Genomic DNA, 17,061 nt, shown 5'->3' with positions numbered 1-17,061 from the left:
CATGTTTTCTTTCTGGGAAAAGAGTAATATATTTTCATTTCCAGTAACTAGTTGCAGGAGGCTTACCAGTAGTTTTGACTTTTCTTCCAATACCGTAAACGCGTTGGAACCCAAAAAACGGAGTGTGAATTGAAGGGGCTGGAATTTCAGCTAAATTTTGATCTCTCCCAAATTAATATAAAAAAGTCAATGAAACCCTGTGGATCCCAAGCTTGTCATTCTTGTTGGCTGTTTTTTAATTGTCATGAGTAATGGTTTTTTTTAAAATGTTTTTTTTGTATATAAATATATTAAAATAATAATATTATTTTTTTTGTCTTTTTCTAATGGCAGAATAGGTATTTCACCCTAATTCTAGAAATACTATCTATTCCCTCTGATTTTCTTTACTTTGATCCCTCATTATTTAATCTCGACCTCTCCTGACAAATTAGTTTAAATTGACGTATAATTTGTTCTAATAAAAGCTAAATATGAAAAAGAGATGAGAAAAACACACTGAACAATGCATTGACCACAGTGTTTTGTAAGTGGAGGTATAGTACATTGTGCAAACTAAATTCCTTAAACCTTTTAGATTTATAACTTATAATTACAGAAAATAATGTATAAAGTGAAGAATAGACTACACACCATAAAACTTAAGTCTTTTGAAAGGAACTGAAATTCATCTTCAATTTGAACCTAGTTCACCAAACAAATTTTAAAAAAATATAATCAATTTTTTGAATGGAATTAGTCTAAATTATAAAAAAAACTTAATTATAAAATTTACCTGATAAATTTTCTTCTCTTCTTTTAATTTTTCAGTATTGCAACTAGTAAATCTTCAAAGTTTATTTTGCTGACAAAAAAAAGAGAGGTTCAAGTCAGTTTCAGCTATCCTTACCATCTACTTCCACTACACATCCCCTTGTTAAAAAATTGGAACGGGTGAATAAAGCGAGAACAATACCATTTTAATTGGGTTGGATGAACATATTTTGAAATTTGTTATGGAAAATAATTAAAAAAATAGAGACAAAGAATGCAATCTTTCCAAGGATAGAGGAATATTAAAAAGCTAGGGCTCGTTGATTTCAACAATTAATCTCAGTCCATCGAAACCATTTCAACAAGTCTTCGTTCTCGATCCCACCACCTCAAAACCATTCCAGCTAGCCCCACCTTTGAAATTCCTTTTCCACTGTCGACTGGGTGTGCTGATTATAGAGTCGAATCTTTGATGTTCGATCATCCCCAAAATCAAAGAAAGATACTTCCCGTCAAATAATTCTCGTCTGTATCTTTTAATTGGCTTAGACTTCAACAAATAAAAAGGTTAGCGACAAGGTATCTCCCTCTCCGACTAAAACAATTATCTACACTTCATTATTCGACTCGGATTCTAACTCGGAGCACTACTTTCTTTCTTTTTTGACCAGTCATAAAGCAGTAGAATCACGTTCCTGGGGCAGCACACGACCATTGGATGTCAGAGCTTTCTTTTCTTTTTTTTAAACCTCGAAAAAAATAAAAATAAAAAACTTTGAAGAATTAGCACAGTTTTAAAAATATTAAAAAATAATACAACTCCTTACATTCCGGTGTTAACGATTAAACAGCCGTTTCAATGTTAAAAATATAAAATAATCATTTTACCATCAAAGCATAAACATTTAAAACTTTCACATTGTTATTTCACCAAACACTTTATTTGCAATATGAATTCCCAAATTCGTTTCAAGCATCTGCATGAAAACATACAGTATAATTAGAATTCTTTTATTTGTTTTCCATCAAGTCCTGGGGTTGCCTAGGATAGAAGGTTGTGGAACGCATGTTCCAGATGGAAACACACTTACCATTTGGGGAATGAGAAGTCCTCGCATCAGAGCTAGGAGCCATTGGAATGGCCATTGATAGGCGCTGAACATCAGACGAGCTCTTAACATATCTTTGATCAATGAAATAGGAATTCATATCCTTGCATTAGGCCACTCATCAAAGAGAGGCTGAAGAAATCATTTAGGTAGTAGCCCAGTGATAAGAGTTTAGGATCAAGAGGTTTGTTTTCTCTGTGGTTTCAGGTTCGAGCCTTGTGGTTGCTCATATGATGGTCACTGGAGACTTACATGGTTGTTAACTTCAGGGCCCGTAAAATTAGTCGAGGTGCGTGTAAACTGACCTAAATATTTTTGTTAAACTAAAAAAAAAAGAGAGGCTGAAGAGACTGGTTTTCCTGCCTCATAGATTCTGATGAACTCAGCTCCCTTCCAAAAAAAATATTGTCGTTAATGTTGTTTTGACGGTGCATCATTAACTGTTAGGGGCTCAAAATCGTGCAGTGTCCGTAGTTATGGTTAGTTTTGCCAAAAAAGCATCATTTCTTGATTATGGCATAGGGTTTGCATGGACGTGGGATGTGATGTGTTGACAATTCATGAATTAAAGATTCAAAAAATAGAAAGAAAAATAAATGTCAGTTTTAAATCTTTAATTCATGAATTGTCAGCACCCAAGCAACGTGAACTCAAGCTCAATTTCAATATTTAATTCATGAATTGTCATTCCTTGTTCTTCTTGGTCTGTCTGACTGGGAATGCAGAGGAAGTAACATGAGCCTTTCCTGGTCTGAGAATTCATAAAGACAACCTACACAATCAAATGGCACCTTTAAACCCATGATGTCTTGAACCACGATGAACACCACAAGAAAAACTCGAATCTAAAACTATGATGGACACCACAAGAAAAGCAGCCCGCAACAAACCCTCTCTCACCAACCAGGAAACCACCACACAACAACCCCAAATAAAAAAAAATCCAGCACCAAAACGGGCCAGAACACACATGTTTTTTCGTTCTATACGACTGCACACTAATTGTAAAAGGACATGTTGGGTTTTGAAATGAGGGGTGGAAGAAAAAACAAGTCTGGTGCTAAATTTAATTTACTTTGTGTCATAATTATGTGATTATGAGGAGAGTTGGTTCTTGCTCTTGCAATTTTGTTCGATTTAGAGTTTTAATTGAAACAAAGAAGAGATGAACAGAGAGAAGGGAAGGGAGAAAAGGATTGAAAAAGAGAGAACTTTATATATATATATATATATATATATATATATATATATATATATATATATATATATATATATATATGAGATACTTTCATCATTTTATCCAATTTGAAAATTTTGATCGATTGAGAACATATAATTTTTCTATCTTTTTACGTTACATCTTATAAAAAACGTAACTTGAAAGAAATTTTGTAAAATGTTCAAATTTTATCAATTACCAAGTTCATTACTTGTCGTGCTTCCTTTACTGACCTGACCCTGCTTGCCTATCAAACCAGAGGCATTTCCAAGCTAGAATACGCTAGATCTTGGGCATCTACTCTCCCTCTTAATCTCTCTCTCTCTCACTCACACCCCACGCCCTCTAAGCCAAACCAAATCAGACCAAAAGTATGTCCTCTACCCTTCTGCCTGAAACCCATGACCATCAGTCATAAAAAATATAATTTTCACGCTACCAAAGGATATAAATCATTGCTACATTGCAAATTACGAACAAAAACTAAAAGAACTCAGTAATGCATTGTGGATTCAGTAATTGATTTTGAAATTCATTGGGTTTGGGGTGTGGTATTTAAGCTTTCTTTTTAGTTTTTTTTCCTTTACAGAAGAGCCTAGGGTCATGCTGCTGTTTTCTTTCCTTGCTTTTCTTTTCTTTCAGCTTCTGAATCTGCCCATTTTCTCCTTCCTTTATCTTATAGAATTTGTTCTGCTTTTTTTAAATCTGTCCCGCCCGCGATGCATATTAAAATATTAACATGTTTAACAGTGTTTGTTTTTTTAAGGTATTTTTTATTTAGAAAAATATTAAAATAATATTTTTTTATTTTAAAAATTTATTTTTGATATTAACATATTAAAATAATTTAAAAATTAAAAATTAAAAAAAAAACAAACAAACACTATATTAAACGTGAAGACGAGGGTTTGTAATAATATCATTAAATGGTCCGTATACTAAAACAGTATTGGGCTTAGGCTGAGTTCGGATATTTTAATTGAGCTGTACCCGTTGTGAAGAGATAGAAGAACATTTTCATGGATATACCCCCCAGTATAGACGTGAGAAAAAACAGGGGTAGAGAAAAATCTAAGGAATAAGATTCTGAAAGCTAGGGCCAACACCAAAGGAGTAATTATCAGCATGTATACTGAATCCCCAAGAAAACGTTTACAGCAAAAACACGATCCTACGTACCACCAAGAAAACCACAAGAACTCGTGGTTTTGATCGCCGGGCTCAGCTTCTAGTCTATGCCAGCGACCTAAGGTGCGCTGGTTCTATGGAGTGGTTCAAACGGAACTCTAGGCCCAAGTCAAAGGTAACTCCAATCTTTCATTTTTGAAACAAGCGAAGTACATTGTAGAATATGCCTGGTGGCATTACCAAACTCTTAAGAAAAATGCTTGCATGACCAGAATCCAGAAATGGAAATGGTCAGGTGCATCAACAAGGATTCGGGGATCATTTCTTAGAATGTTTCAGCAAAGAGAAAGGCAATGGGGGTACGAGCGAATTGAAAATGACGGAGATGGTGAAGCAAACCAGTAGCCGGGTCCAGTCTCCAGAACGAATCAATAGCAGGAACCAAACGGGAGTCCCCGAAAGCAGAATCTTCAATTTTTGCGTAAATCTCGTTAATTATTCAAGTTATAAACTTTTCTACCTGCACCTTGTAGTTAATAGCACAAATTTTAAAATAACTTCAATTTATGTTTTTTTGCAGAAGAAATTGATGTGTATGCTTAAGGAATTGACATGTGGATGGCAGTGCAACAAGGGGTGAGGAGCAGGAGGTGAAGGGGAGATATCTACTGCTTGATCCTGGATGAAATATTTATTTTGGCATGTAATCAGATGCACCGAAATTGTACTGGAGAAGGTTGTCCTTTTATTTTCATGAAAAGTGCAGATTGAATTAAATACCTAGTATCATGCTGATCCGCTAATTCTGTTCGATTGGTTGCTGAAAAGTTAAAAACAATTAAAGATACACCATTTTCTCCGAATTTGATCGCATGAGATCAAAGGGATTCTAGCGAACGCACTTGTACCGGTCTTGTCAAACGTTGGACTAATGTTTCGGTCCAAGATATGACTGTATTAGAAGAAATCAGTACGTTACAAGGCCATGAGGCCATGGATGAGCGACAACATGGCAGGACGCTTATTATGTGGAAGTAGCTTTTCTGTCTTCGGGAGCAGGTGACCTTTTGAGGCGGATCTTAAAATTATCTAAAAAATACACTACCCAGGAGCATCTACTGACATTAGAACCAAGGGCGGAGACAATACAAAGGCTTGGGTGGTCTTTAGTACAATCCAAGATTTTATCAATAATTTTTTATTAATTTTATATATAAAAAAATTATAATTCTTGATTAAATTATCAAAAAGTTCTAAAAATTAATGTGGAACCTTCTAATATAATGTTTTAGTTTGGTTTAAAATTTCAGAATTTTTGGAGAAATTAAGAAATTTGTTAAAAAATTACAATTTGACTAGTTTTATGTTATTGAATGTAATTTTTAATCCGACCATCAGATTGAGCTGAAAATTTACAAGAAATCTTAAAATATATTGAATAAAATCTGGCTAAAATTTTAGGATGAACAGACTTTGATAATCATTAAGGGTAAAATGGTTATTTGCCATTAAAAAATAAAACAAATCAATTTTTCCTTCCTTTTATATGTGCCGACTGGGCAGAAGCATAATAGAAAAAGAAAGAAAAGAAAAGGCGAGAGAGAAAGAGAGAAAAGTAAGGGAAAAACAAAAAAAAAACTCCGAAGACAAAAAATAAGAAAAGTGAGAGAATAACCTTATAAACTTACAAAGTCCAACTTATAAAACACTAACCTAAGAAAGAATCAAGTGAAGAAAGGAGGAATTGAGAGAGGGAAAAAATTTAATTACTTTGTTTTTCAGTTGACATGAAATTGTCATTTTATCTCGGTTAAGGGATTGTTACAATATTGATTCAGATTCGATTATAAATAAATTATATTTTATAAAACAGTGAAGGATGTAACTTTAATAGTGTGTTATTTTTACTTTCATTTCAATTTTATATATTTTTAAATTTATTTTTTAATATTTTGGATAGTGTATTTGAATTAAAACTTTATTGTTAACTTTAAAAATTCATATATATATCAATTAATAATTTATCTAAAAAAAAAGTATATATTTATTTAATAGTCTGGATAGAAAAATTTCCTGGCTCCGGCCTTGAGTAGAACAAAAGAATATTTAATTAACATCAGCTAGAACTAGTTGCTTGAACTATGCCATGGTATACACATTCTGACGCGATATAATGAGTCCTCTCCACACAAATATAGAGCACAGGAAGATGGTCTTTAAACTCTGAAAAGCACGCTTGTCAGCAGATCATCATTTCAGCAATGTCTTCTTTGGGACGTTGATGCAAAGGTGATGATGCAGTCACAGGATATGCAAACCGTCAGTATACAAACATCTGTGTATAAAATGGGTGTAATCAGAAACAATTGAAAGAAGTGCTGCCCTGCTTATCCGTGTCCAGCGTTGTGAATTGTGAAACTAAAGATAGAAGAATAAGTATCGCTTTTTGAAAGAATCCTACCAAAAGCATCAAAATTGGGTAAAGATGGAACCAACTTGAGAGAAAATAAAGCGATTGCGAATACATCTACAATCCGAATATTTTACAAGAAAATCTTCGCATAATTTAAAATGAGTAGGCAACTTGGATGAAATTTCAGCAAGAAGTTAATACCATGTAGCAGGCCAATTGAATTAAGTGAAATCTACGTTCCATTAACAAGGGAATCAAAGCCAACATGAAAAAGTTGCAGATAACAGTTTGGGGATAACAGCATTTTTCAAGCATAAGAACCTACCTTTCCTTGTGCTTTATGATGACATAAAGCAACTGCAAAAGGATAACTATCAGTCTATGATCTCACATTTTTGTCTCTATATATATCGTAAAGTTGAGATGCAAAGCAAACACCAGCTTGCATAGCAGTTCGAAAGCTTCCATGGCTCAGCTTGGATCCCTTTCTGCTGAATTAGAGTCACTGAACCAAGTCCTGAGCCTGATGGAGGCGTTTAGAGCCTTCGATTCAGACAATGATGGCTTTATTACAGCTGCTGAGCTTGGCGGCATCTTGGGGTCACTTGGATACAACGCAAGTGAACAAGATGTGAGTGCAATGATGCAGCAAGGAGACACTAACAAGGATGGTTTGCTAAGCATGCAAGAGTTTTTGGAGATGAACACCAAGGATATGGAGCTCGGTGAACTTGCAACCTTGCTCCAAACTGCCTTTGATGCTCTTGATGTTGATGTTGATGGTATTGTTACTGCAGAGGAATTGTACGAGGCTACAGTTAATGGCGGGTTAGATTTGTCTTTGGAGGATTGCCAAGGCATTATTGCTTCCATAGATGCAGATGGTGATGGAGCTGTTAGCTGCAATGACTTCAAGCTGATTGTTAATTCCCTTCAGATCCTAGAAAATTCATTTCTGATGTAGGATAACTAATACTGTCTGGACCCAAATGGAGCTTTATTGGGAGATCGCACGAGTTTTAAGTCATAAAATTACTAGCGTTAGCATGAAGCATATATATAAAAAATAAGACTCCACTTGTTCTCTACCTTTATTTTCTTGAATATAAGCATCTTTGAGTGTCTAACATGCTCCTTATTCCTTAAATTGCAAAGTTCTACGTACCACAACCTCGTTCTCTAAAGTCTTAAATCAACAGTCCACGGCGAAGCTCCTTACATGTAACAAGAACTTTAGCACCTCAAAGAATCATAATAAAGTATAATCTCGAATTAAACCAAGTCTCTTTATTCTATCTTGCCTTCCTCTTTGCTCAAAACATTTCAGATATTGCAAATATTTATTCTCTTATATTCAGAAACAGACATGGCGTTTACCAAAATTCTCAGAAGATATAATTATGGAGACCGAAATAAACACATGTTCTTCTTAAAATTAGTTCAACTAAACAGATATCGAAGATATTTAACTAAAATGGTTGATTAAACATTCAATAACAACTACTAGCAACACCTAAACACGAGGCTATAGAAACCTAACAAAAAACTCCGCCCCCTTCTCATTCAGCGTGTGTGTGTGTGTACAGCCAGCAAATAAAAAGAGTGACGAGAGCAGAAGCTAAAAAGTCGTCACCATTATCTTAGGTTCCAACCCACAATCGGACTGGTTCAATGAGCAACAAATACACAACCACACATCAGAATCGAGATCCCAATAACACCCAAAATCCCAGCAACAATAAAAGCGCCACTATTATGACTAACAAGAAAAATATTGAAGTCAAATTAAAAAGGAAATTGAAGGAGCAAAGTTTTGAACTGTGTGCTTACGTGGTGGGGAATCAAAACAAGGACAAGAAGGGTTTGCTTTGAGGCGAAAATTATAGAAGAAAGTTTTGATCTTTCTTTTACGTGTATTGTTGCCAAGTGGAAGTTCCAGACTTCCAGGAGATCAAGATTTTTTTCCCCCATTTCCATGGATTGATGTATCAAGAAAGCAAGGATTTTGGTGCACTAAATATTTGGATTTTCTCTGTAAAATTGTGGTGTTTAAAGTGATGATCTCACAATTTTAAAGTATTTTTTTATTTTAAAATGTATTAAAACAATATATATTTTTTCTCTTTTAAAATTAATTTTTGACATAACATATTAAAATAATTTGAAAACACTACAAATAATTTATCTAAAGAAAAAAAATATTTAAATTTTAAAGAAAAATAGACCGGATTAAACTTGAGCGATTATATTGATTTCTTGATTATGATGATAATAACCGAAACTTATCTAATTTATTTATTTATTTATTTATTATGTAATAAATAAGAAAACCCATCCGAAAGGGGGGGGATGAATCTTGTGATATGGGGTTGAAAGAATGCGGTCCCAGGTTGAAGCCCAAGATCCAGTGCATAAAAGCCCATATATCTCCACAGACCCTGTTTCAACATCTTCTCTTCTTCCCTCACTTCGCTCCCAGTGGTGTTCTTCCCCTCTACGAAACATGCTTGGCCTGCGTGGATCAGTTCGATTGCTAACTGAAATCAATCAAAGTCTTCTTCAAAATGCAACAGTGAGTTTAACAAACACTTGCCTATTTATCACACGACTGCTTTAGATTCACTAATTTGTTGATTTGGGGTGTAAGGACGGGGGTCACTAGGGTTTATCGAATGGATTGGGTTCTTAAGATTTTTATTTTTCATTCCATAGCTTATGATTCATCAATATAAGTTAAATTTAAAGTGTTTTCTTTTTCCATCGGCTGCCTACAAGTGATAATAGAGAAATGGTTGGTTTAAAAGAGAAACAATTGACCCTTGTAGAAACAGAAAGGTCTGGCTAAAGAGGGATTTCATGCATAGTTGTTTGAAGCTGTCATTACAGGCTTTGATTTTAATCTAAATAAAAACAAAATTCACTGAACTATATTTATGGGCTTTTTTGCACAACCCAGAAAAAAATTAGGATGCCTATAATACTGCATCGATATTGGCATGCTAACTTGCCCATGTGACGGAGCATTTATGTTCAAACTTCTGCATTTTTTGCAGTATATGATATGCATTTTAGAAGGTGATGTAAGTCATTGTCACTTTCTGCAATCTTTTTAATGTTTAACCACTCCGGTATGGTCTGCTTTGAGGTGTAGCGCAGGTCATCAAGTGTACATTGTTGTGCTATTGAGCTCTGACATTTGTGTTTGCTCTCCTAGAAGTTCTGTTCAATCCAGTATAGATTCTTTTTATTCTTCCTGTTATTCAAATGAGGTGAACCTTTGATTTGGTGTCATTGGTCTTTGTATTCTATTGTGCATTTGCCTCTCCAAGAAACAAGTTTTAAAGAATAGGATCATAATCTGAGATGCTTAATAATCAATGCATCTGTAATGTGAAATGATAAAGCGATCTGTGATATGTTTTCTTATACTTTTGCTTCTAAATGTGGTTAAGACAATTAAATGGTAATGCCAGAAAATCTGTGAATAAAATTATGTCCTAACATTATGACAAATTGAGCAGTGTGCCATTGGGCTTTTCATTAGCTGCGTCAATGTTCATTGTCTTGCAGTATGGTAGAATGCTTAATGGACATTTAAGGCAATTCTTATAAGTTGTGTTTTGTTGAAAAAGGACTTCAACAACTTCTTGTTTGTTTCCATTTTATACTGTAAAGGCAGCTCATTTTCCTTGAACCTCCCTCTAAGCCTGAATTTCAGGGTTGGGGGTACTAAGAAATAATTTACTTACTTTGCTCTTAAGAAAGCCAACATAGCATAATAATCCCAGGGAAGGAAGTAATGTCAAGTTCTTAGCTTTCTCTTTCTGGTAGCGGGCGCGAACAGCAACTGTTATGTTCTCCATTGAGTAATGCTTAGAGCATGGCTTTAAAGTGGCATGCAATTTTTTCACTCTTCTGAATTCGGTTGCTTATTTAAACCTGCACCTGTCAACCAACCAGTTTTACATTGTCCTAGAAAATGAATCTGTGTGATAGCATGATCTAGAAGATGCACCATAATCATCAACAGGGGCTTGGTCATAGTAACCTGTTCTTATGAATGCAGAGGCTGCTCTTTTAAAATTGGTTTCTTGTGATACTGTAAACAGGTCTGTAAAGTCGTTACATCTGCACAGTATTTATGATTAGTGTTCCCTTAAACCAATGAAAAAGTAAAAGTTTGTTTGTGAAATAACCTTGTTAAACTAGTTGTCCAATGCTTCCATGCGAGTGTCTATAAACTACCAAACATTGATTCATCAACTAAAAGGGTAAACAAACTATATTGGCTGGTTGAGATAGTCGAGGATGTTAACCAGAACTAGAATTTATTACTTAATCTTCGATTATTTTGTTTTGTATATTATGTTTTTGGTTTTAGTTTCCATTGTGTGAAGCTCTCTTTATTTGTGTTTCTCTGTTTATTGTAGTTTTATTCTTTGTTGCTTTGCTGGAACTCTGAATAATCTAAAAAAATGGAGTTTACAACCCGAGAAGTGTGAATGGATTCACTTTTATTGCAGCAAACAAAGCATTGTATGTGTTTTGTTTCTTCTATGACCTCTTATTTTACTACAAATGTGCTCGCATAACAAATGATAGAAGCTTGAGAGGTAGTTTGACATGCTAATCAGGTAAGTCTAGTGACTTTGATATATGGTAAAGGTTGTTCTCAACTGGTTTTTACACAAGACCTATGGAGGTTTGCTTAGGTTCAGTATAAAGAACAAATAAATGGTGTGATGCAATTCATTCTTTTCTTCGTAAAAAATTGGTAGCAAATTGATAATTTTTTATATATATACATATGATTTTGTTGCTTTGCTGGAACTCTGAATAATCTAAAAAAATTGAGTTTACAACCCGAAAAGTGTGAATTGATTCACTTTTACTGCAGCAAACAAAGCATTGCATGTGTTTTGTTTCTTCTATGACCTCTTATTTTACTACAAATGTGCTCGCATAACAAATGATAGAAGCTTGAGAGGTAGTTTGACATGTTAATCAGGTAAGTCTAGTGACTTTGATATATGGTAAAGGTTGTTCTCAACTGGTTTTTACACAAGACCTATGGAGGTTTGCTTAGGTTCAGTATAAAGAACAAACAAATGGTGTGATGCTATTCATTCTTTTCTTCGTAAAAAATTGGTAGCAAATTGATAATTTTTTATATATATACATATGATTTTGTTGCTTTGCTGGAACTCTGAATAATCTAAAAAAATTGAGTTTACAACCCGAAAAGTGTGAATGGATTCACTTTTACTGCAGCAAACAAAGCATTGCATGTGTTTTGTTTCTTCTATGACCTCTTATTTTACTACAAATGTCCTCGCATAACAAATTATAGAAGCTTGAGAGGTAGTTTGAAATGCTAATCAGGTAACTATAGTGATTTTGATATATGGTTAAGGTTGATCTGAACTAGTTTTTACGCAAGACCTATGGAGGTTTGCTTAGGTTCAGTATAAAGAACAAACAAATGGTGTGATGCTATTCATTCTTTTCTTCGTAAAAAAATGGTATCAAATTGATGATTTTATATGTATATATACATATGATTTTCCACATAACAGTTATCCTATCTAAAAAGATGGAGTGTACTCATTTTTAATGGAGATTCTGTTTTTTTGGTGTCTCAAACGGATTAAGTTAACACAAAAAACTGAGACTTCTTAATCTTAAATTGTTTTTCTCAAGTCAAGCGGAGATTGTTTTGGATGTTGGTGTCAATAATTACTACCTTTTGCAGTTCCGTTGCCAACGTGTGCAAGGTCTCCGTGTTGGTAACACTGAGATTCCTAATGACAAGAAATTGGAGGTTGCTCTTCAATACATTCATGGAATTGGCCGCAAAAGAGCTCATCAAATACTTTGTGAATTAAGCTTGGTGAACAAACCTACCAAGGATTTGACTGGAATAGAACTCAACTCTCTTAGAGAAGAAGTCTCCAAGTACCTGACTGGACCAGATCTGGTAAACTTTCTGCCCGCTCTATTTTCTCTTTCCTCAAACTCTTGTGACTCTATCTGCCAAAAAAGTTCCTTTCTAACTTATTCAATTTTGAATCTTTTAGGCGCGACGTGTTAAAGCTGATGTACAGAGATTGGTAGACATCGAGTGCTACAGAGGATATAGGCATGTTGAAGGGTTGCCATGCAGAGGACAGCGCACTTCAACCAATGCTCGGACCAGAAAGGGTAAGTGGGTTCTATTCCAGGAATGAAAGCCTCCTGTGAGCATAGTGGCTTTTGTTTATTCTCTATTATTGATGAATTACTGAATTGTGACATGTCTTGCGTATGGAATGAGACTGGAGTGCCAAGTCTTAAAAAGTATTTTGAGTCAACCAAACTTATTAATTATGGTGTTTTCTTTTCTGTTATTGCTCAGAACACCAAAAGTATGGGTCTCAGGAAGTCGCTGAGCGGATTCGGAAACATCAAGAAAGAAGTCAAGCCAAATGATCCACACAAGAGAATATGCGATAACTGAAGTTTGATGAGTTTACTAGATTGTAGCTCCAGCAGTGACTAGTATTCTTGTTTCGAGTTAGCGTATCTTTGGTTTCTTACTCATGATTTCCTGTCTGGCAGCCTTCTATCAGTATTGTCTCCTGCAAAAGTGAGTTTTGGGACAGATTTTGGATTTTCAGAAATTATCATAATTAAAAGGGAGTGAATTTGGTTGCTCATAGCAATTGCGATCATTTATGCTGGAATGAAGTGGCAGCCTGTAAGGTTGGGATGCTCCCGGTGTTGTATTGTGCCCGGTTTGGGATAGAAAAATATTAAGCAGCCAACTCAGGACTGCTGCATTCTGTGATAGGATTTGCACCCATCAATTTTTGTGCCTGCCCCCCTCCAAAAAAACAAAAGGAAGAAGAAGCGCGTAGCTGACAAGATTGGCTTTTAAAGCACTTGTTTTTAGTTCAGGAAAATAGTGTACTCGGATGTTAAGGGCTTAAAGATTTGATGACGAGTCTGGACCTCTAAGTGCTCGGGAGAATAAATGGATTTAGAAAATATTTACGTTCTGTTATGGGAGCAGGTTTCATCTGAACAACTTGATGGATGATGGTCACTATACTGAATTACTAATGGTTATAATCCTAGCAAAACCAACGCAGAAGCTGAGGCAAATGATACTTGGCTATTTGCAAAATCTTAAAGTTTCGTTAATGGCTGATGAGCGATGTGCTATTCTTGGAGAACGGCTCAGTGGAAATGACAATTTCGTTAGGCAGTGAGGGGGGTCTTTATATTACCATCTTGGATCTTGATAGGATGAAAAATGGTGAGAAATCTTCTTTTTCATGAATGCTGCCTTAGGGTGCAGATGGTCAATTTAAGTCCCCACTGAAGCTTGAAATAATGTTATTGCAAAAAAACTGGTTCGAAAATTACCATAAAAGAATTTCTGTAATGTCTTCGCTTTGTAACCATTTACCTTGGGCTGGCCCAAGTTACTTAGAAAAGAATGAATTTTGGGCCAGCTCGACTTTGAGCTGTGGGCCGAGAAATATGTTATCCAAATTGGCACTCGATGACGCGAGTAAGAGTAACAACGATTGCTCTACCTCTAGGGGTGTGCTCGTTATTCCCTGTTAAGAGGATAAAGCAATTGAGCAACCTCTGGAGCTCACAACCGCTCTGTCTTGCACGTTACACTAGAAACTGCAGGAAAATAAAATCCTGATAGACGGAAAAGAAAATGGCGCAAACACTGGCAATGCCTGTGGTACCCTCTCTCTCTGCGATATGCAACGGACTAAAAAGTACTTCTCTCTCCAACTCCATCTCTCTTCCTATTTCAAACCCTCCCAAGGTAACCCTCCCATTTTTTTTCTTCTTATACTTCCAATTTATTATCTTTTTTTCTTCTGGAAAATTAGAGAATTATGTCAGAAAGGGGAATGATAAATTATTTTTGCATTTTTCTTTCACTCAGTTTTTATGTCCGTTAAATTAGATTCGTATGAATTTGGGTGGGTTAAGTAATTGTCGTTAACCAAGCATAGATTGGGCAGGTCATTCATATTGAAGAAATATAACTTCCAATCCATGTTGTAATTATGTAATTCGATACTTTACTTCTCTGGTTATGGTAGTGGTTAGCTTAATCTCAATTGGGATGCTTTTTCTTTTTTTTCTTGTTTCTCCTTGCAATGTCCTGTGTAATGCAAAATCGAAGAACTAAAAGCAGTTTTTTCCTTTCCTGTTTTGCTGATGAATTAAATGGGAGATCATGCATTGTGCTTTGTGTGCTGCTTTGTTTTTCTCCTGTTATATTTTAGGCTGGCAGTCTAAGCATCCGATGTGCCCGTGTTGGAGGAGTGGAGATTCCAAATAGCAAGCGAGTCGAATATTCTCTTCAGTACATTCATGGAATTGGCCGCTCAAATGCTCGCCAAATCCTCTCTGATCTCAGCATGGAAAACAAAATCACCAAGGACTTATCAGAGGAAGAGCTCATTACTCTTCGTGATGAAGTTTCCAAGTACATGATTGAAGGAGATTTGGTAATCCTGTTTTTTCATGTGTCTGATCTTTTTTGATATTTTAGTGCAGCTTTTATACCTAAGCAATTTGATTTTGCATGCCGCAGAGGCGGTTTAATGCCCTCAATATAAGGAGGTTGAAGGAGATTCAGTGCTATAGAGGGATAAGGCATATTCAGGGTTTGCCATGCAGGGGGCAGCGCACAAAGAACAATTGCCGAACCTTGAAGGGGAAGAGGGTTTCTATTCCAGGAAAGAAGAAAGCACCTCGTTAGTGAAGCAGGTTATGTTTATCTTGTCTAGTTGTTTGTAATTTGTGAATTGAATTTGTGTGAATCAATTTGTATTACTGATGTTCTTTAGTTAATCAGATTGAGTTTCTGATATATGGAAGTGTTTTGGCATGATTCGAATTTTCCACTCAATTTTGATGTTCTGAATGGTATGGTACTTTTGCTTCATCATTCTTTTGACATGCAAATTAATTCTTATAGTCAATAATCCTGGTCCTTCAAAATATAAATTTGATCCTTGTGGAAATTGTGAGCATATATCTAAATATCTGTAAACTTTGAGAATAGAGCTACACGTGATGTTGCACACGTGCTCAGAGTAGAAAATATAGAAAGGTTTTGAAAAGCCTAGTGAAGGATGGCATGTCCATTCCCAGAACCTTATTACATTCTTGCACAGTTGCTAGCTCCAAAAATCTCCTCATCTGTGGGTCAATTTTGTGTTGATTCCATGTGAAAAATACGCAGCAGCAATTTAGGTAGATGTTTTTACCCTTGGTGATCAAATATTTTGCCTTGCTCGGTTTTCCAAGGAAAATATCTCCTTGCTGTTTACCTGTGCTCATTTGATCACAACACTCAGAAATATCTTCTTAAACCATTTGATTTGATTTTACCTGCTGATCAAGAATTTCAATAGGGATAAACAACCACACAAATGCATGTAATATTTCGTTGTTGGACACCCAAAATCTATGAGAAATCTTGTGTAAATATGCTCAAGATATTGGTGGGACCTCAACTTCAAATAGTAATTCAATCACAAAACTTTCCTAGATCAGCATATTCTTCTCCAATAAGTATTTCTATTTGATGTAGAGTTTTCTGTATTCAACTTTTTTTTTGTTGAATTAGAATTGTCTTTTAGTGTTTCTTTGAATATGAATTTGAATTGAATAAGTAATTGTTTCTATTCTCTAAATTATTGAGAGTTGAAGTGTAAGTGTGATGACTTAGAACTCATCAAAAAGAAAAGTCTCTTTTTTAGAGGATATCTTATCGCTATTTAGGTTTTATAGTCATAATTTTAATGCACTTCAGGAATTTTAGAATTTTAGGGTGCACATGATGTGGTGCAGGATGTTAGACACACACATATAAAACACATTTTTTCCTCTTCTATGATTTCCTTTGTAAACTTCTCAATGTTAAGAATAAAAAAATATTTTTACATTTATTCCAATTATAGTTAATAAAGTTAATAAATTTATCATATCAAGTTTATATGATATTAGTTACTAGTTATAGTCAAAATATAAAACAAATACAAAATCTTCGAGACAAGACAATTATTTTATCATTTGCTACTTTTTTTTCACCCCATTATAAAAATGGAAGTTTAAATTTTCTCCTAATCAAAAAATTATTCACTTAGATTGCATCATATAAAAATATATTATAATTGGTAACTATAGAAGCACAACTACTAAGGGAGCTTTTGTATTAAGTAAAATATTTTAAGAATAAAAACAATTTTACAATATTTGATAAATAATAAAGTGAGATATGATAGTACTAAAATAATGATGATGTAATATAATGTTGAGGTGATGGTTGTTGGGGGTAATAGTTGTTATGGGATAAGGGTGGGTGGGTGGTGGAGATGGTGGTAAAATGGAGGCAATGATGAGGTGGTGGTGGAATA

The 17,061-nt window shown here is 34.8% G+C and overlaps 3 protein-coding genes across 3 annotated transcripts; all 3 read left to right on the top strand.

Annotated features, from left to right (window-relative positions):
* Positions 1–7,044: 7,044 nt before the first annotated feature.
* On the top strand, positions 7,045–7,749 carry LOC133691320 (probable calcium-binding protein CML29). The gene has a single exon (XM_062111777.1). The coding sequence runs from the start codon at positions 7,089–7,091 to the stop codon at positions 7,584–7,586; it is 498 nt and encodes a 165-aa protein (XP_061967761.1). The 5' UTR covers positions 7,045–7,088; the 3' UTR covers positions 7,587–7,749.
* A 1,284-nt stretch (positions 7,750–9,033) lies between these two features.
* Positions 9,034–13,317, top strand: LOC133692463 (small ribosomal subunit protein uS13m). Its single transcript, XM_062113428.1, has 4 exons — positions 9,034–9,194; positions 12,375–12,599; positions 12,700–12,823; positions 13,017–13,317. The coding sequence occupies exons 1-4, from the start codon at positions 9,126–9,128 to the stop codon at positions 13,088–13,090; spliced, it is 492 nt and encodes a 163-aa protein (XP_061969412.1). The 5' UTR covers positions 9,034–9,125; the 3' UTR covers positions 13,091–13,317.
* An 875-nt stretch (positions 13,318–14,192) lies between these two features.
* On the top strand, positions 14,193–15,509 carry LOC133692464 (small ribosomal subunit protein uS13c-like). Its single transcript, XM_062113430.1, has 3 exons — positions 14,193–14,450; positions 14,920–15,144; positions 15,231–15,509. Exons 1-3 carry the CDS (start codon positions 14,337–14,339, stop codon positions 15,396–15,398), a joined length of 507 nt encoding a protein of 168 aa, XP_061969414.1. The 5' UTR covers positions 14,193–14,336; the 3' UTR covers positions 15,399–15,509.
* Positions 15,510–17,061: the final 1,552 nt, after the last annotated feature.

This window comes from Populus nigra, chromosome 4 (genome assembly GCF_951802175.1).
Source record: "Populus nigra chromosome 4, ddPopNigr1.1, whole genome shotgun sequence".
In the NCBI taxonomy this organism is placed as follows: Eukaryota; Viridiplantae; Streptophyta; class Magnoliopsida; order Malpighiales; family Salicaceae; genus Populus; species Populus nigra.
Note: the sequence above shows the minus strand (reverse complement) of the source record. Positions and strands in the feature narration are given on the sequence as shown.

Coding starts and splice junctions, on each gene's coding strand:
- LOC133691320 (XM_062111777.1), top strand. CDS start 7,089: ATGGCTCAGCTTGGATCCCTTTCTGCTGAATTAGAGTCACTGAACCAA.
- LOC133692463 (XM_062113428.1), top strand. CDS start 9,126: ATGCTTGGCCTGCGTGGATCAGTTCGATTGCTAACTGAAATCAATCAA. Junction 9,195..12,374: donor GTCTTCTTCAAAATGCAACA/GTGAGTTTAACA, acceptor TACCTTTTGCAG/TTCCGTTGCCAACGTGTGCA. Junction 12,600..12,699: donor ACCTGACTGGACCAGATCTG/GTAAACTTTCTG, acceptor TGAATCTTTTAG/GCGCGACGTGTTAAAGCTGA.
- LOC133692464 (XM_062113430.1), top strand. CDS start 14,337: ATGGCGCAAACACTGGCAATGCCTGTGGTACCCTCTCTCTCTGCGATA. Junction 14,451..14,919: donor CTATTTCAAACCCTCCCAAG/GTAACCCTCCCA, acceptor GTTATATTTTAG/GCTGGCAGTCTAAGCATCCG. Junction 15,145..15,230: donor ACATGATTGAAGGAGATTTG/GTAATCCTGTTT, acceptor TGCATGCCGCAG/AGGCGGTTTAATGCCCTCAA.